Source organism: Podarcis tiliguerta, assembly GCF_965153285.1.
Source record: "Podarcis tiliguerta genome assembly, chromosome: 1".
NCBI lineage: Eukaryota > Metazoa > Chordata > Lepidosauria > Squamata > Lacertidae > Podarcis > Podarcis tiliguerta.
The window spans coordinates 59,926,549-59,947,186 of NC_139534.1; the positions used below are offsets into that span (position 1 = coordinate 59,926,549).

The 20,638-nt window shown below is 43.0% G+C and overlaps 1 protein-coding gene across 2 annotated transcripts in view; it reads left to right on the forward strand.

Annotated features, from left to right (window-relative positions):
- Window positions 1–20,638, forward strand: part of EPS8L2 (EPS8 signaling adaptor L2) — an 85,778-nt gene that overhangs the window by 48,398 nt on the left and 16,742 nt on the right. For both annotated transcript variants that reach the window (XM_083427830.1, XM_083427831.1), the window contains exons 4-11: window positions 2,879–2,943; window positions 7,564–7,725; window positions 8,929–9,078; window positions 9,598–9,677; window positions 11,238–11,383; window positions 17,107–17,186; window positions 17,740–17,866; window positions 18,444–18,532. In XM_083427830.1, coding sequence (XP_083283956.1) covers window positions 2,879–2,943; window positions 7,564–7,725; window positions 8,929–9,078; window positions 9,598–9,677; window positions 11,238–11,383; window positions 17,107–17,186; window positions 17,740–17,866; window positions 18,444–18,532 — 899 coding nt within the window. The remainder of the gene's footprint in view (window positions 1–2,878; window positions 2,944–7,563; window positions 7,726–8,928; window positions 9,079–9,597; window positions 9,678–11,237; window positions 11,384–17,106; window positions 17,187–17,739; window positions 17,867–18,443; window positions 18,533–20,638) is intronic.

Consider the following 20,638-nt stretch of genomic DNA (forward strand, 5'->3'; position numbering starts at 1 on the left):
CCTATACTAACTTGTCTGACAGTAAGCCCCCTTGAATTCACTGGACAATGTACAAGATTACACTGTAAGCTTCGGCAACTGTTCTTAAAAGATCTGAGCTACCTCGCAGCTTGGGGTTCACTTAGCTCACATAGGAGCTTAGCAGACTTGCAACATGCTTTTCAAGCCCAGCTCTTGGGAGTTCTTACCTTCATGGCCACATGGATGAGGATCTGCTTTCCAAGCTGGAGTGAGAGGGAGAGCAGCCTTAACCATTAAGTGTCTTGCATTCAAAGTGGGCGTGTTACTATTAGCAGGTCTTCCTATAATTGTGATACAGATTTTGAGAAACTAGGCATGGTGAATCGTCTACCAGCCTCTTAGTGACAGGCACTGACTCTAAAGCCAGGTAATCTTCACTAGCTTTTACTCTGTAAAAGTTGTGCATGAATGAAATAAAGAAGATAGGAAAATAAAAAACTCTACAAGAGCAGAAATCTATGGACAGTTGTCATGGGTGACTGACTGATCAAGTCTCATTCCCTGATGAATGGAATGCCTAGCCAAAAATTGTTTTGGAGGGTGGAACTCTAGAACGATATTCAACAGTTCTTTACTTGCTTGGTAGTGAGTCCCACTGAACATGATGGGGTTTACTTCTGAGTAGATATGTATAAGGTTGCACTGTTAGGAGAGTCTCCTGCAGCCTCAGTCACCTTCATACTGTCAGTATTGTCCAGGAAAGATTCATACACATACAGAAATTTTGATGTGTGCAGTTAAAGTGTGGGTTTTTTAATGGACTTTTTGCAGTTACAAAAGTGATGGGAAAATGCACTCCATAGTGTGGAATAAACAAATGAATAACAGGAAGATATATAACTATTGTGCAAGCAAATTAGGATGAATGTTCATTGTCCCCACAAACAAATCAAAACAAATGCTGAATAAAGACCAGACATCATCTAACCTCCACATAAGCTTTGTGTAAGCAAATCAGGACAAATGCTCAATAAACAAGTCATCTGGAGGAGCCCCTTGTGAGCCAGAAATGGGATCTTTTAGAGTACAAGCAATGGTTCTCACGTTTTTCTTTTTTAAATGCTGCAGCCCTACACTCTGTGGTATTCTGCATTAGAGCGCATATATCCCTCACCTACTTTGCATGTGGTTATTTTTAGCCTTATAATACAACCCATATGAACAGAAGAACCCAATCTTCATCAGAGGGGTCTTGTGATATTTCCCCTCTAGCCAACCTGCATTGTTGTGTAAAAAAGATTTGCCATGCCACAGGGAGAGCTGTTCAAGAAAAGCAAGCCCAAAGTCCCCTTGGCAAATGGTGTGTGTGTGTGTCTGTGTGTGTGTGTGTGTGTGTACGTACTTGTGCAGTTATTTGGATCTTGATCTAAGTACTTAACCAGGTTGATCAGGATTTAACTGGTTGAATCCAGCCACTCTTGCTTAACTGTTTTGCTTAGCAAACCATTCCTGTAACATCAATTCCTCCCAGTAGGAATTGCTGAGCAAAAACATTCCTGTGTTTCCTTCTCCCGTTCTGTTGTCCTAATGTCCTACTCTTTCCCTCCCTCAACCCTCCTGCTGTCAAGTTATGATTCAAATACCTCTCCTACTTATATTGATACTGAGCATTGGGGGTTTTATAATTTATTTTTATGGTTATGTGCAGCACAGGGCTATGTACAAAAAATATAACACAAACAACAGTACAAGTATAACACAAAAAATAAATATAAATAAATATAAATAAATGCTTTTAATTGATGGTTGAAGACCAACAATGAGGGTTACAGACATGCCTCTGGGGGAGATCATTCCAGGGTGAGGGCCCCACCATGCAAACCCCCCTTTCCTGGACCAATCTTAAGCATCAACTGTTTCATGGCTTTTGTTTGGGGCAATGTGACTGGCACTGTGTGTATCTGAGGTTCTACATGGACTACAGTTTTTCTGAGAAGTGCAAGTGACACGCTAAAAGTTATTTATTTCCCACTGTACACACACTATTTTTTCTTTCCCATTATATTATTTATATTTTTATCACTTTCCTATTCTTTAGGCCGCTTATAGTCAAGGAACCAGTAGAAATCGTCTTACTGGTGGCCTTTGAAATCATGGCAACATGCTTGACTGCCTGTGCAATAAAAATGAGAATGCTGTTAATAACGTATTGCTAGCAGTGTTTGATTAATGCAATAAATGTAAAGGGGAAGGGAAGAAACCAAAGAGCCTATCCGTATAAGTTATAACTGGACTTAAGGATCAAGCAAACATTAAAATGGGGGGAAACTTTGTTTATCCCTTATAACATTATTGTGAGAACAATGTGTTTAAGTGGGGGGAGGATTACAGAGTGAGAAAACAGCAAGCTTGAGATAATACTCAGGTAGATGGACTGACATAATAAAAGCCACTTTCACCTATTTATGTGGTTATCACACTTTCTGTAGTAACATGGGCTTGAAGAGGCAGTTTATACCTTGAAACCAGAAGTGAGCCCAGTGTTAGAGGTGGTGTTTGCCTTAAATGTCCCAAATTCCTGCCCACCGTACCTCCTCTGTTAGAGCTCTCCTGTCCACAGTCTCTATAATCTCAGCAGCCTGCTTTGTACAGTCACTGGTCCTCTTAGCCTGAGTTGAAGCTCTGACAAGCGGTGAGTCTCTAAGGTCTTACGCACGTATCTTTCACAGCCCTGTTGCCTCAGATCCTTTGACATGAAAAATGCCTGTAGTGAAAGGGATGCCTTACAAGTGAGCAACAATGCCCCTCTCTTTGTAGGATTGGGACCACACATATCCCAAGATGATGTCTAGCTTGGCCCTTACTCTGCCAATCAATTGCCGTAAAAACTAAGCCTCGTTTCCTTTCCTTTCCGCAGAGCAGAGGAAGAAGTATTCCAATTCTAACGTCATTATGCATGAGACGTCACAGTACCATGTACAGGTGAGTCAGGGAAACTCATATGAATGAGCAATAAATTGCATACAATTAGAAATGATACTGATATTGCACCATTTATAGGAGGACATTGATCCTTCCAGTTACATTTTTATAATCATGCTTCCTGGGTGATATGCTAGAAGGTTTATTACAAACAATTAGTAGAAGCCCAACACATCATGTGCTGGAGTTACTGGAAGTTGGTAATGACTCTTGATCTTTGCCCTGCTTTCCCTTCGCTCAGGTGCTGGGGGAAATGTTCACTGGTTTCCTGTTCCCAGTGGCCTTGCAGAGATTACCTAGATCAGATCAGTGTTTCTCATGCACTTGGGTAATTTTAGGCTCTGTACTTAATAGCCTTACAGGAAGGCTCTTTTTTAAATGGTGATGTGCATGACGTCACTTACAAAATGTGATGGGGGCCACACAAACAACACATACATGGGCAGAGGTGCCAACTTGAATAAACTATTGGGGGGGCAAGTAATTGATCACATGATGGGGCACATCATTTGAATGGCAATGACCATCAACTTGGGGGGACCCTACCCCCTCAAATATTTTATTGGGGGGCAAAGGGACCTGGGCCCCTAGAAGATGGCTCCTATGTACATGGGCATGTGCTTTACCAGTCTTTGCTGCTACATCCGCTTCAGCCCAAGCTGCACAAATCCTGAGAAAATGGCTTCCATGTGGCTAAGGAAAGGTCCAAAGGCCACTTCAGCTTAGGATCTTTCCTGATTATTGATTTTAGTGCAAAGCATAATGCAACTGTTCCCTTTTGATTTAAGGATTCATTTCTCTTTCCTCCAGAACACTTTTTAAGCAAAGGATACTGCACCCTCCAGAAAGCTAACACCTTGTACAAGGATATTTATCTCATTTGTATCCAGCTTCTCTCAGGGCAACTTTACCAAGGGTTCATCTCATGACATGTTATCCTCATCACAGTCTGGGGCAGGTTAGGCTGAGAAAGGGTGACTGACCCAAGTCACTGAGCAAACTTAATGGGTCTCCCCAGGCCAGTTCCACCCCACCCCAATGACTCTGTTATGACCTATATTGACAAATCATCATCAGTGTCAAAGGCAAGGAGTGCTACATGACAATGAGTTCTTATATATGTAATTTTCTTCCACATGTGGCTTAGTCTCAATGTAGGTCATTTAGTCCCTGGAGATGTGGATATCTGGGGTGTGTTGCCTTTGGGGAGGCAGAGGGAAAACAGGTTTCTCTCCCCCCTCCAATCAAGGCCTGACATGCAAAAACTTGAAATTCTCTTGGAGGAAGGGAATTGGAAAGAAAACTGATAAAAGACGGTCTTTTTCAAAATGAGTGAAATGATGTTTAAGCAGTGTTTTAAAATAATATTGCTACACATGTATATACACTGCCACAAACCTTCTGGAGCCAAGACACTGTGGTAGTAATGCTAGTGGTAATAGTTATGCTGCTGTATTTGTCTGGATAAGAATTTAAGCAGGACTTGGGACAGCTCTGCAAAATATCCTGTGAATGTAAGAAGCTGAGCTGTATTGAATAAAATAATTGTTTTTATCAAAGCCAGTTCTAGCTGCTCTGACTGGCAGCAGTAGCTCCCCCAAAGATCCTTTCCAGGGCTGCCCGTTGAGGGCCAATCTAGATATGCCCTTATGTGCATCTTTACATGTAATTTGCAGGTTTTTTAAAATGCAAATTGCATTAGTTGTATGTATTTATGGATCAAAACTAGGGTTGCCATACATCCAGAACTTCCTGGACATATCCGGAATACTGCAGTCGGAAGCAGCATCAGGGCGGAAATCATTAGAATGTCCGGGAAAATCTGTATGTATGGCAACTCATGTCGGCAGTTTCATGTTTGGTGATTTTCCTTTGAATAGCTCAAAAAATCAACAACAACAAAGTTCAACAAGTTTTCCCAAAAAAACGCAACAACTTTTCTGTCCTTTCCTCTTCTGCTGCGATTCTAAAGAAAATTCCTTTACTGACGCTCCTATTTGCTTTGCAGGAAATTCCCCACTTGAGCCATTGGTGGGTAACAATTAGACCCAGGCAGCCAGTTGATGCTATTTTAAAGATGCATTTAACAGCACTAGTTTGACCCTGAGACCCTTGTAACTGAAAATGCTGTGGGTTAATTTAACAAATATGGCATAGACTAGCCTTCCCCAACCATATTCCCTCCATATGCTTTGGACTACAAGCCCCATCAGTCCTGACCACCATCAGGGCATCAGGTTGGGGAAGGCATGTGTAGACTGTGTTCACAGGTTTGTGTGAACATGTGAATGAGAGGGACTGCCAGCTGCTGTCCCTTTCCTCTTTACACATTCATTCTACATGGATGAAAGGACAAACGCTCCACTTGTTTAGATTGCATGTTTAAATACTACTCTGTCTAAAACCGGCAAATAATAATCTGTTCCCACACATTTAAGAAAAGGGAGCAGATGGTGTAGCACCTAGGAAGACTGGAGCTGTATTTCCTTCCTTTTAAAGAAATCAAACACTGGACATATTTTTTGCAAATAAGCAATAAAATCATTGCAGTCACTTCCACTGGAAAGTAGACTTTACTCTCTCCTGCAACTAGAATGCATTTTGATCTCTGTTAATTATGGTTGCTCAGCTGTAAGCTGTTCTTTCCCCTTGAACTTTAGTCAAAGCAAGCGTGATAGCTGTCAAATTGGCAGTTTGTTCACACACACATAGATATGCACCTGTATCTATCTATAGAGACAGATATTTCCCAAACAACATGTTTTTTAATCTTCCTTTCTGTGCAAGTTTGTTGTTGGATTTTTGACTTTGTCAGTAAGCATAAAGGGTTACATCCTTGCATGACCAGGAGGAAGCCTGCACAACATATGTTTTCCTCCCCCTGTAGCCTTATGCACCCTGCAGAAAACCTCTCTAGGGAGTCAGGGGGACATGCCAAACATTGTGGGCTATGTCTTATGGGGCATCACCAAAAACTAGATGGAGGAATCTGGTTGCAGTGGAACACAAAATCTCTCCACTCAGTTCAGGATGATTCTGTACCACCACCCTATATGACACAGCCCACAATGCTTGGTACATTCCTCTTACCTTTTGGAGAGGTTTTGGAGAAAGATCTGTTGTGCAAGCTTGCTTTCTGCACATGTTGGATACAACTCTAAAATAACAGCAATCATGATCTTGCTCTATTGGCCCTCATGAAGCTGCTGGTAGGTGGAAATTACAGCTCCATATGAGCATAGCAGTTGTGCACAGACCACCGTCAACCGCAGCAACCCTAAGAGTGCCAATCTTACTCTAACAGTTCAAGGTCAACTATATGTTACATCGTTTTAATGCACCAACCTGCAGTAAGACATCCTTATGTGCCCTATTCTATTGCAATGCCTCCTTGGGAAGGGGGCGTAGTCTTTTGGGTTTTCAAAATGGCATGTGTTTCAGGACTGAGGAAATAAAGCAGTTCAGGGTGTCAGCTTCTGTTGTCAGAATGGGGTGGAGGGGAGGAAGGTGTGAAACTGAGTTCTTGGAGAAGAGTTTGCCAAAATTTGAACACTGCTAATCTGGCAAGCTGTTTCCTTTGCGGTGGATACCGATGGCATGGATTAAGTATAATGTGAGAAAGGCAAATGTGCTCTCTTGCACTTGCTTCATGCTTCCCTCTGCTGGCTGATAAAACCACAGAGGGAAGTATTATGTGATTTTTACTAAGACCAGGAAGAACAACTGTTCTAACTGGCAACAATGGCAAGCGAAGAGAGATTAGGAAAACACAGTCTTTTATGTGTGTATCCTTGCACTGCCCAGTGGCATTGCAGTGTTGCTTGCTCATGGCATTGTTATCAATACAAACCATACAAGAGCAGCCTGTGCATGCAGATCCTGAGGTTTAGAGATCATGTCATGCTATAAAAGCTGAATGCTTTCTTAACCAGGACAACAGGTTTAGAGCTGAGCTGGAAATGACTGCAAGTACAATCATGCCTGGCTGACTTTCTACTGCCTGGAGAAAGCTACATTCCTAGCACTGGCACAAACACACAACTATGCAGTGTGGAGAGATGGAACTAAGAATGGGTCAACGCACAACATTACATTGTTTAGTTGTGTGCCTAATGCTGTTTTAAGTGTACACCTAAAAATGGGACATGCCAATGCAATCAGCACATGTTTACAAGTATGTGCTTACAAGCAGGTACACGAGGAGGGAGCCAGCATTGGTCTGCAGGCCAAGTGTACTCTGTGGCAAGTCCAGTTTTGATGCCTTGTAATGTGATGTTTATATATGTACTGGAATTATCATCATCATAATCATCATCATTAGAAATTGTTTTGTTCACTGCTGTCAATCAAAGCAATCAAAGGAAGGTAGACCTGTAGGAAACATTTCTGTTTGTAACCACACCACAGAACCGGGGTTGACCAGGCACCGCTGTGCAGTTGTATGTGGGAAGAGTAAAAATCCATGTTGCTATTAGCTGCTTTTGTTATGCAAGCAGGTGAGACTCCAACATAGTGACTGCATGAATTTTCAGCTCACACGGATTAAAATGGCTTGTGACCTCCTGCTTAATTGGGATACTTTCCTTTCACCCCGCCCACCATTGTTTTTCCCCTTTACAGCATTTAGCCACCTTCATCATGGATAAGAGTGAGGCCATTGTAACAGTGGATGATGCCATCAGGAAACTCAAACAGCTGGCTTCCAAAGAGAAGATCTGGGCCCAAGAGATGCTGTTGCAAGTGAATGACAAATCCATCCGACTGCTGGACTGCGAAACTCAGGTAAGCAGTAATTCACCATTCATATAACAAAGTGTTAGGATATTTCCGTTCCACCTTAAGAGGGAGCAGGCTTTGTGAGTCACAGAGTCTGCGTATTTCCTGTTCACAGGAAGTTTATGTTTTGTCTATTGCTTTCGTTCTCTCTCTGTGCCTGTGACACTGAAGCAGGCAGTCATGTTTTCTCTTTGTTCTGACCAACGCTGAATAAAGTTGTAAATATGCTCTCCTGCGTGCATCTTTCGCTGTGTGAATTCTGCTGATAGAGCGTGCATCAGCTCTGGAATGTGGCAAGCTATTTCTGGAGCTTGTGTCGCTAATTGCTGATACTGTATCTATGGGAGATCGATGGATCGCAACGGAGACGACGTGGAGTCATGATGGACTTTGTCTCCCTGGCAGTATCCCAACAAAAAGCTCCCATAAAGATATCAAAATTTTGAAAAGAAGGGGGTCCATGGCTTGGATTTTGCCAAGCATGTAAACTGGGGGATCTCCCACAAGACTCTCTGGCTGCATACACACCGTACATTTAAAGCACCCCCCCACACACAAAAAAAATCTAGGGAACTGTAGTTTGCCCTTTACACAGCTGCAAGTCGCAGCACCCTTCAGAAACTGCAGTTCTTAGGATTCTTTGGGGGAAGTCATGTACTTTAAATGCGTGTACACCGTCTGCTAATTTTGCTGCCGCAAATGAACATGGCTACACCTGTGGGAACAGCTTCTGTAGTGTCCCAGATCCTATTTCTGGCTGGGATTTGGTAGAGTATGTTACTCATGCACACAAGTTGTCTTTGCAAACATAGAAGTGACAAGTCTTTAAGACATTGTATTTTGACATGATGCTCAAGATTGATAGCAAAGGGAGGAGGCAATACAATGAAGTTTTGTTGGCCTCCTTACAAAAACTTTGCCTCTCTTTCCTACCAGCTAAGAAACGCCCAGAAACTTCACATGTGCCAGCAACAATTTTGTCCAACTGCCTTCATGCAGCTGTAGCTACTAATGGATTTAAAGTACACTAAGTGAATCAGATGCCATCGTCTTCATTGCCTTTTTTCCAGGAATGGTTATTATAATGAATAAATGCAGCTTGTAACTAAATGTGTCTGTCTGTCTGTCTGTCTGTCTGTCTGTCTGTCCGTATGTGTCTCTGTCTGTCTGTCTGTCTGTCTCTCTCTCTCTCTCTGATTTGCCTTTCAGGAAGAGCTAGAGGACTTCCTTCTGCCAACAGTCCAGCTCTGCCAAACTGTGCTGAATCAGATGCGGTACTCATCCATACTCCTGCTAGTGTGTCAAGACTCAGAGCAGCACAAGCCTGACATTCATTTCTTTAATTGCGATGAGGTGGAGGTAAACAAGGGTGGGGAGAGGAGGGGAGGAAAAAACAACATGGTATATTTTAGCAGCTTGGTGCTAGATGAGAAAATGTTGGTGTGCAAGCATGACTCCACTGTGAACGTGTTCCAGCTCTGCAGCCACACGCAAGCCAGGATCTCCTGTTGTCAATATTAGCAGAGAAAAGCATTTCTTCTATCCGCAGTGCTTAATGTGCAAGGGAAGGGATGTGCATACAGAAAACTCTTGATGGCAGGCAAGGACTGCAGGGCAAAGCTTTCGTGGGAGCAAATCTCACAAAATCTTTGCAATCACATATGGAACTGTGATTTCTAGTGTATTTGTAGCTGCAAAGCTCTCTCTCTCTCTCTCTCTCTCTCTCACACACACACACACACAGCATAGTACAATGAAACATTTTTTAATGCAGCATTTGTTTATAAGACCTTGTTCCATTTGCATTCTTACATGCATTCTTAAATTTCTGCCATGAGCCATTTCTTCTCTTGAGACAAACCTGATCTTGTATTTTAGGCAGAGATGGTACATGAGGACATAGAAAGTGCACTTGCTGACCATAAGTTTGGAAAGAAGATACGGCCACAAACTCTCAAGTAAGTGGGTTCTGTGGACAGGCAGGCTCCAGCAAGTAAACTGGGAAGAAGCTTCGCTTGCCCTACTCTGCAGAAGTCACAAAGCTCATGATCCACCCTTAATTTAATTTCCTGCTCCTGTACTAGGTGTGTCCCTTGGAGGTGAACACATTAGGATTAAAGGACAGTAAAATTAGGCACAGCCTTGTGAAATTTTGAGTAACAAGGGCAGAGAAACAAGTAATAATAGTAATAGTAATAATAATAATAATAATAATAATAATAATAATAATTTTATTATTTATTCTCCAGCCACTCTGGGTGGCTTACAGCATATGTCTGGTGCGCTGCAAACTTCATCTGGCAGCACAAACTCTTGTTTGTCCAAGGGATTATTTTTGATACCCTAACTTCTAAGGAACATGAGTCATCTTGATGGGTTCCATTTACAGATACAATATCCTGACGATACTAGGATGTGCCCACATTCAATCCTATCATATACTGAAGCAATTCCCCTGTTGTCTTTGAACTAGACTTCATTGTTTATTTCTCTCTTTCTTTTACTACATGGAAATGGGAATTGTTGGGACTTTAGTGAATGAATGAATTGCATAAATCTCATCTTGGCATGGTTAAGTTCACTCTCTGCTTTACTCATGTTTAAGCAGGGAGATGATGTGGGTAGCACAGGTATCATGCTTAATCCCCATGCCAGCACTACATCTTGCTGTGAGCCAATGGCAGTTGCCCAGGGAAGTACATAATGTACCCATCCCTTCTGTGTGGTCTCCCTGTTTAAACATTACCCAGGCAGTGTGGGATACAACCCCCACAGAAGTGGCAATCCACAACATTAAACCAATATAAAAACTAGACCATGTACTGTACAATATTGTCATGGCTGCTGGCCTGCCATTCCCTTTTAAGGTGGATTAGGAAACAATTTCTTGATAGTTGGGAGTCTCCCAGTTTGGTTCCTAAAATGTTACTTTAAGGAGGTTGACAGAAGGAAAGTTCCCCATCCACCCTTCCCACTTCAGCCATCTGCATCCCTTTGCCCGAAAAGCCTTACTGAATATCATGGGTGGGGGATTCCTTAGCGATGTGGGAAGTGGGGAACTTATGCAGGAAGGGGAGAGTCACCCAAAATCATCCTTGGATTTTAAGTTAGGAAGTTCACAGAGGGAAATGTCCCCATCCTCTCTTCCACCCAGAATCCCTTTCTGCCCCTTCTCACATTGTTGAGGAAGGGTCCCCCGTCCCTTCGATGCAGCCAGAGTTGATATTCAGGGATCTGCCTTGTTAGTTTGCTTCCACTTATCCTCTGCTGGTGTAGTTGTAAATAAAGCAAAGCCCCTGTGTTACATTTACCTAAGGAAATTAAACCTGGTAGCTCCTCCCTTGCAACTTTTCACAGGTTAGGAGGGAGTGCATAAAAGTATTATTGGTTGTTGCCAACTGTTTAGCCCACACCAGTTTGGGCAGCAGGGATATCCTAAATGACTACCCAAAACCTTGTAACTGTAGTCATAGACAGGGTGTCCTGGTAAAAGGAGTGATCCATTGTTTCCTTTGCAGGGTAAACCAAGAGAAGATTAAACAGAGACAATCCATCCTCCCACCACCTCAAGGGCCAGCTCCAATTCCTTTCCAGTATGAAGCAAGAGGCTCACCAAAGAACAACCAGAATCGAGTGGCTCCTCCTTCACAGTATCATGAGCCAGGTATAGAAGGCAGTTGGTGACTAGTTCAGATTGATGACTAATGCAAGCATCTGCTTTGGGTTGTGACTCACCCAGAAAGTCTTATGGTGCCCTAACATGATTAGGCATGTGCTGTTTCCCAGTAGAACAGGAAAATCTCTATTCATCTTCATTGATTTCTCCATTTTAACCACTCAGGCAAAATAACCCAGTAGCAAGTATTTATTTCGCTGTAGTAATTAAAGCAAAGGATCCTTAAACTGAAAAGCATTTTTAATAGCTTGAATAATGCTTATTCATTGTACTAGGTGCTGTATGCATCCAGAGTATATTATAAATGAGACTGAATCCATTCCACCAAGGATGCATGCATTTCTGACAAAAGTTAATTGTACTGATTTTTCAATGCCAGCCTTTTTCTGTTGGCCCCCAGATGTTTTTTACTACAACTTCTATCCCCAGCCAGTGCTGGGGCTGATGGGAGTTGTAGTCCAAAACATCTGAAGGCTACCAGTGGGGAAGGCGACACTATGTGATAGCATTGTCAGGTCTCAACCTAGAGAACCATCATTTCTGCCTATCACCCCACAGCAATGATAAAGGATGCAGCCATGACTTCTCTCATCTTATTCCCACTGCCCAGCCTCCTCTCCCCGCCTGCCCCATTCCTGTACTGCAACATGAGGGTCCTGCTTGCTCCAGTGGGTAGGAAGGGAGAGCAGATAATTCTGGGCTGCTTACAGCACATAAAAAATGGGAAAACATTAGACATTAAAAATTTCCCAATACAGGGTTGCCTTCAGGTGTCTTCTAAAAGTCAGATAGTTTTTTATTTCCTTGACATCTGATGGGAGGGCATTCCACAGGGTGGGTGCCACTACCGAAAAGGCCCTCTGCCTGGTTCCCTGTAACCCCACTTCTCACAGTGAGGGAACTGCCAGAAGGCCCTCGGAGCTAGACTTCAGTGTCCGGGCTGAATGATGGGGGTCGAGGTGCTCCTTCAGGTATACTGGACATCAAGGACACTGCAAGAGGAAACAATAGGTTTCTACCAGCCTGGTGTTTTCATACAGACTTAAGCACAATTTGATGGCATACAGCTTTTCTCAACATGAGATTGTTAGGAAAGTCTGGAGAACTTCTACTACAGAATAGCAGAAGGACCAGAGCAGAGGTGGCACCATTCTTTTGTGAACAAAGACACTATGTGTTTTAATAGCTGCATGACAGGCAGCAAAGCAAAACACACTTTAACCCAGGGGTCAACAAACTTTTTCAGCAGGGGGCCGGTCCACTGTCCCTCAGACCTTGTGGGGGGCTAGACTGTATTTTGAAAAGAAAGAAAAAATGAACTACTTTCCGTGCCCCACAAATAACCCTGAGATGCATTTTAAACAAAAGGGCACATTCTACTCGGGTAAAAACACGCTGATTCCCGGACCGTCCGCGGGCTGGATTTAGAAGACGATTGGGCTGGATCCGGCCCCCAGGCCTTAGTTTGCCTACCCATGCTTTAACCCATCATGAAGAGCTATAGCCAGAGGGAAAGCATTACCTGTTGACATGTAGCTAGTCAGACTGAAGTTAAAAGAATTAAGCCATTCACTGAAGTGAAGGCATGTGTGCTGTATTTATTGTGTACTGCATTAATTCACCTTTGAAAACTTGTTCAGACTGAAAGCCTCAAGCTGCCTTGAACGTACTGTATATTGGACCAAAAACATCTTTCCCCTAGAAATAATTTAAATGGTTAAATCTGCTGGTCTCTGATCCAGAGAAATATTGTGCTATTTTAAAATCTAGTTTTGCATAATGGAAATAATGTAGAACTGTAATGGGAGATGGGTGTTTTGATAATGCTCATATAAGTAACAAATATCTTTGCTGTGCCATCAATCAGATGGGTACAGAAACCTATCAGCCTGTGGAATCAGCTAGTTTCCCAGGTGATGTGTACTTGTGTGTTCCAGAATGACTTGAGCTATGAGTGTAACTTATTGGCTGTCCACTCAGAACAGTAAAAGAGAGCAGCAGAAGTTGCAGAGAGAGTTGTTTTTTTAAAAAACGCTCCTCATACTGGCACCCCCAAAATGAGAATTGATGCTCGTTGTCTTTTTGAGAAAACTAAAAATACATTGTAAGATTGATGATGCTTCCTAGTTAGTCCTCACCCCCATATATCAATTTTCACAGCACATTTTGTCGATGTTTTCATATCATACTTACTGATATTAAAGTGATTTTTGCTTTCTGCACTCTGAAAAGATGGCGTTGGACATGCACAGTGGAGTACAGTAATCCTCTGAATGAAAAGTGAGGGCTTGATGCCGCAGCTTCCTCGCTAAGGCATACTTAATACCTGCCTGAACGAGTCACTTAATTCCCTGACTTGGAGATGACATGACATGTAGGCAGATGGGTAGTGGCTCAATGTCAGTCACTCCCATTTTCTGTATTCTGGCTCTTTTGCCCGAATCCTTGCTTCTTGCCACTGAAAAATTATCTAAACCCTTAAAGAATTCGTTTCCTTCTCAATCTTACAAATGCAAAGTGGGTGGGTGGAGGAGTGTCTACCAGAAACATTGCATACACTGCCTGTTGAATTTCTGCAGGTTACTTTTACATTTGTCTCTTTGTTTATAGCATTTACGCACATTCCACCAACCACTTTGAAAAACAAATTGGATTCTGCAGAGGATTGTACAAGTTCCTACAGAGTTCCTCTTGAGTTCTATTTACATCTGTATAAGACAGCAGTCAGCTAGAAATCCTTGCAGCCTGAGGCCGTTAGACAGTTCTGTATTTATTTTTGTCCTAATTTGTCTTAAACCTGCCCATCCTTGATCATTTTGATCCTTTCTGTGCTACTAGAAGGATGTGAGTGATGGGCGGTACGTGTAGCCTCCCATGTGCCCATGGCTATTGTTCCCTATTGCATTTAAAGCACTAGGAGACCATTTTAGCAGCCATGACTTCCTCCAAAGAATCTCAGCTACTGTAGTTTATTAAGGGTGCTTCAGGTTGTTAGGAAACCTTGATAGAACTATAATTCCTGGAGTGTTTTGATAATCAATCCCTTTTCCCATGGAACTCTGGGAATTGTAGCTCAGGGCAGGGAATTTGGGTCTCCTAGCAACTCTCTGTACCACTAACAAAGTACAGTTCCCAGGATTCTTTGGGGGAAGCTATGACTCTTTAAAATGGTATAATATTGATTTAAATACATAGTGCAGAAGGGGCCTAAATGCTTTGCAGTTAAGTCTAGGAAGTCATGGGAGGTCAAGGGGACTTGGAAAGGGTTGGGACATGTCACTTTTTAAAACCTGGCCCTGCTTTTGTGCCCATAAGAGCAGCCTGACACACTCTCTTTCCTCTCTTTGGCAATCACTCATAGCCAAGTAAGATAGTCTTCCAAAAACACGGTTTTAACAATGAGTCCGTAAGTGACTGTGGAGGCCAATTCTGGATCCACATGTCCTTCCACAGTTGGGACATTGGTTTCCAGGTGGGAGTTGATCACGGTGTGGATTTGCCAAGTGTGCCTTCCTCTTAGCACATTTCTCCCTTGCGTCCTGAGTTTGAGTGTCTTCAAAGCCCATGACACCTTTGGTAAAAGCTGTTCTCCAACTGGAGCACTCGCAGGCAAGTGTTTCCCAATTGTTGGTGTTTATACTACTTTTTTTTAGATTTGCCCTGAGAGAGTCTTTGAACCTCTTTTGTTGACCTCCAGCATTACGCTTTCCATTTTTAATTTTGGATTTGGCAGCTAATGGGTTGTTTCTTTTTAAAATTTTGCTTAATATCTGTACATTAGACTCCCACTTAATTCACAAGAGCAGGTGCCATAACAAAAGTTGGCAGTCTTGGCCTCAAATATACTGCCGATGTAATTGAACCATTGCTTACAATCCCATGCTGCTCATGGCCTCTGCTTTTTATTTCTTTCCTGCCAGAGCTCCTTACTTATGGCAGAATGTGAATTTTGCATGCTGACACAAATTCGCTTCAGCATGAGAAGAGCATTTCCTCCCAAGTGAATCCCTAACCTTGCCTATGGAAAATAGCTGAGTTTCCACCCCATTTTTTAAGTTACTAATTTGAAGGACATATGGGGTGGGCGGGATGAACTCTGCAAGTGTAAGCACCAGGATTCTGGACTGGATCAGGTGCACTGTATGTACCATCTGTCCCTGGCACACTGACTCTTCTTGTTCAAGAATGCTGTTTTCAAAGCAACCAGATTCCGCTTTGTGGCAAAGGCGTCAGCAAGTATGTGAACAGGAGTGCTCTGATAGACATTGTTTAGCTGAGCTTTCAGAAAGACTCCTTCTGAGTGACTTCACATTGATGGGATAAGAGGAGAGATCCTCTCATGGACTTGTAACTGGTTAAAGAATTGAGAGTAGGAACAAATACATAGTTCTCAGAACGGAGGGATGTCTCTAAGAATCTGTACTAAGATCTGTGCATCTTAACTTGTTCATAAATTATCTGCAGTTAAAGGTGTGAATTGAAGTGGTCAGGTTTGCTTTTGGCATCAAGTTATTTACTGTAGGATGGTTAAAAGAAAAAAGGAAGAGATAGCAAAAAAGCTCTGAAAGGGTCTTTCCCAACTATGTGAATGGGCATTAAAATGGAAAACGTGTTTCAATGTGGTAAGGAGGCATAAAGTGATTCACATTGGGGCAAATATACACTCCTGGGGTCTGAGCTCACTGGGACTGCCCAGAGAAGGGATACTGAGTTTTTGGTGGGTATTCCAATGAAAAAGTCAGCCCAGTGTGTGGCTGCTGTGAAAAGGTGTGCTCCCATTTGGGGATCAATAGGCGAGAAAAGAACTGCCAATACTATATCATAATGTCTTTTTACAAAACCCTACTTAGAATGGTGTGTGCATCATTCCCCAGAATTCTGGGGTGTAAGCAAGATATTGTAGACCAGACCTAGAAAAGTTTCAGAAAAGGGATAACCAAAACAATTACGAGATTGCAGCAATCCCCCTAAGGATAAAGGTTTAATGGAGAATATGGCTATCAAACGCTGCAAGCCATGGTATCTCTGTACAGCTTCCAGTGTACCGCTTCCAGTGAGATAGCATGCCTCTGGGAATCATGGGTTGGGAGAGTCCTGTTGCACTCAGTTTACGCTTATAAGCTTCCCATGGTCATTTGGTTGGCCACAGTGGCAACAGAATATTAGACTAGATGGGTTTTTCGTCTGATCCAAGAGGGCTCTTATTTTTATGTTCTCATGTGGCTGAAAAAAGATATACATGAGCTGCTTGCGGGAACTGTGTGCAAGAACAATCTCACTGCAGCTTTTAACAGACAGGTTCTTGGCAGTGAGGCCTTTGCACCTCATTTTGAAAAACAGAGTCTTGTATCAATAGAATGGATGGAGCTTTGCCAGATCCCACTAAATGAATTGTTTGACTCTTAACGTATGGTTGCTCTTTGTGTCCAAGTCAACAAAATAAATCAGCAAGGTTTACAATGCTGGCATATCGTGCCTTATCCTCCTGAGATATTTAATTAGCAATTTTCTTTCCACAATAATTCCCTCTGCTTCCCTTTGTAAACAGTCATAACCTACCATATGTTACCAATAATATTAATGATTATCCATATCAAATGATGCTTTGCAGATTATCTTGGTAGAAGTCAATTTTAGAAAGCAGGTGTTTTAAATTTCTCTCCACTTTTGACCTCTCCTTTTTGATAACTAATTTTTTGTGTGTTTGACAGAATATGATCGACGAAGCTCCAGTTCTCAGGACTATGAAGAGTCCCGGGCAATTTTAGCACAGAAGATTGAAAAAGAAACGGTTAGCTGTGACTTTAAAAAAAAACCATACAAAACTTATGTGGGAGGATGAGAAAAGGGGATGAACAGGGTGGAGATGCATTTTCTAAGGACGAAACCAAATACAATGTTAATTCTGTGAACACAAGTCATGTTCAGTTTTGTAATGTAAATAGCAGCTGTAGAGCCAATGCAGTCTAAGGACCATGAGGGTGGGAAAGAAAAGCTTGATGTTCTCTCTTGTTGTCAGGGTCCCAACAAAAATTGCTTATTTGAACCTGATATTTTCATTTTAAGGGAATCTTCCAGTGGTGCCAATGGCAGGAAATGAGAGAATTAAACTCCCCCAACCACATTACTCCTGAGGCTGCTCAGGCCACCCCCACAGGTGCTATTTATACACATGTGTGTATACACACACACACTCCCCCTATGCACATTATCTGCATTCACAGAAATAGCATCTCTTCTGGTTTGGTCTTCAGTGGCGAGGGGCAGAAGGGACAAGGAGAGGGGCCTGCACAAGGCTCTGGCTCTCTTTCCAATTTTATTGTTTTTCATTTCTCTCTTTGCAGCAAATCCTAAACTGCACTCTAGATGATATTGAGCTGTTTGTTGCCAAGCTTCAGAAAGCTGCAGAAGCATTCAAACAGCTGAACCAAAGGAAGAAGGGAAAGAAGAACAAGAAGAAAGGTCCAGCAGGTATAAAGGGCCAGACTGCCAGCTTCAGGGCAGGGGTGGGGATCCTTGTTCTAGAAGACTTAGTTGGTCAGAATCAAGGATACACACACAGACAGACATCTATATATATAGTATATATCAAGTATACACTTCCAGAGTTAATGCTAAATGCATTACTTTTGGTAATTGAGCCACCATAGCCACTTAGTGGGCTGTGAAAATTTGTGTCCTGGGCTTTTTTAGCCTAATCCACCCATGTTTTGTCTCAAATTAAGCAGTGCATTGGTTGCCAAATGTGAAATATATTGGCATTATTTTCAGCTCTACCAACCCACTATTAAGAGTGCTGAGAGCTGCTGGTAAAGATAACATTAGCGAGGAGTTGTTGGGAGACTCCCATTCCCTTCACAGAACTACAATTCCCAGAATTTCCTGAGAAGAGGGGTTAATTGTTAAATTGCTCTGGGAACTGCAGTTCTGTGAAAGGCATAGGAGCCTCCCAGCAACTCCTAGCTAATGTTATCTTTCTAAAAACCACGTGGTTTTAACTTCCTCTCCTTTGTTTCTTTATATTCACTGTTGTTGTTTTGCTTTAAAGAGGGAGTTCTGACCCTGAGGGCAAAGCCCCCAAATGAGGCTGAATTCGTTGACTGCTTCCAGAAAACAAAGCTGGCACTAAATCTCCTGGTAAGAACCAAAAGGCACAATATAATTTGTCTCTACACTAGACAGGCAATGGCTATACTTCATGCCATCATCTTATACCAAGGAAGGATTATGCTTTTGCATTCAAAGAACACGGTTTCTCCATATCAGCAATGGCGTAGCATGGGTTGTTAGCACCCGGGGCAAGGCAAGTAATTTGCGCCCCCTAACCCGGGGCAAGGCAAGTAATTTGCGCCCCCCCCCCCCCCCGCTGCACTGTCCCTTCCCCAGATAGTCCCTCGCTCTCTCTCCGCACCGCACGCCTGGCACCCTCCCCTCCACAGTTGCCGGCGACCCGGCGGCTCGGATCGGATTCGCACAGCCAGCACTGCAGTGAGAGAGAGTGAGTGAGCCAGGTAGGGGCAGAGAGCTGCGAGTGCGAGCGCGCCCCCCCCCCCGATGTTGCGCCCGGTGCGGCCGGCCCCCCCTTCACCCCCCACGCTATGCCACTGCATATCAGGACACTATCAAGGCTGTGTACTTAGCTCTGCTTGAGAAAAAGAAAGATCAGAAGGCAGTACAACTTTCCTCCTGCACCAAAGCCACGCTTCCTCCCTGCCTACTGACTAGTCCAGTCAATCAAAAATGTACTGCTTAGCCAAAGGCCATAACAAATCTGAACAAGACGTGGCCCACTATGAACTTCTGCAAGTATCACACTATGGAGGAGAATGCTGTTGGGGCACGCATTGCTTGATTGTCTGTGCAAGCCCTTAACAAGCCATAATCTGTGTGTCACATAATAAATATCTCCTGCTAATCCCCATGTAGCTGAGTGGAAGAAGCACCAGTGCCATGAATAGGCTTGCCATACGCCAGGAAAATTCCTGACATGCCCTGGTTTTCGAGTGTAAAAATGGCTTTTGGGGGGGGGGGGGGAGAGCAGCTCAACAATTTTGGAGTCTTCCTTAAAAAAGCTCAATTTTACTTTTTTGAAATGTGGCAACCCTAACCATGAACAGTTTCTGAACCGCCCATATATTTTCACATGCTCAGTTGCCCCTATATCAGTCACAGTAGAAATAGTTAATGGGCGAGATATCAGTAAAGCAGAATACTGTCATGTATTGAGGAGCCACTGTTTCCACTTCAACAAAGAGAGGTGTTGTTTGCCACTACAGCAAATTCCCAGCAATGTAAATAAAAGGGGCATTCATCTGAACGGCTGCTGGCTGCATTTGACATCCTCCTAAATCCCTTTCATTGTTTCCCTTTCCAACGCAGCCCATTTTAAATACAAATATTTGAGGTTTTGGGTGCACCAGTGACCTGCAATTTCTGTGGTAACATTAAGACCACACTCCGTCACTGAAACAAGCTCTGTACAAGTTAAACTTTGAAATCCAAACTAATATTTAGATTGGAAGACTCTTGGTTCAAGGACCTGGATTTTTTGCTGGTGTTACTCTATACAGTACCATGTGTGTTGGCTGCTAGTGTAATATGAATAATATCAGGAATGCCTTAGGCCAGGGTTGCAGTGACAGGGGCAAACCTGTGACCTTCCAGGTGTTATTGGACTGCAACTTCCATGAGCCCCATTCAGCATGGCCAATGGTCAGGGCTAATGAGCATTGTGGTCCAGCAGCATTTGGAAGGCCGAGGTTTCCCATTTCTGCTTTTAAACCTCAGTGTAGCACTGCCTGTTCAATATGCCGGATAACTTACTGGGCTTGTAATACTCAGGAAGTGTCCTGTTTTTTTCCAGTTACGATGATAGAACATAAGAACATGCCCTGCCAGATTGGATCAGGGACTATTATTCCAATGCTGTTTCCAACAGCAACCATACAGATGGCTCTGGAAGCTCACAGATAGGGGCCATGAGGTGATGGCCACCCCTGTTGATCATTTGCAGCATCTGTCACTCAAGGATATCTTTCCTCTCAAAATGAAGGTTCCTTTTAACTATCATGGCCAGGCATAGGCAAATTCAGCCCTCCAGATGTTTAGGGACTACAACTCCCATCATCCCTAGCTAACAGGACCAGTGGTCAGGGATGATGGGAGTTGTAGTCCCAAAACATCTGGAGGGCCGAGTTTGCCTGTGCCTGATCATGGCTAAGAGCTGTTGATAAGTCTATCCTC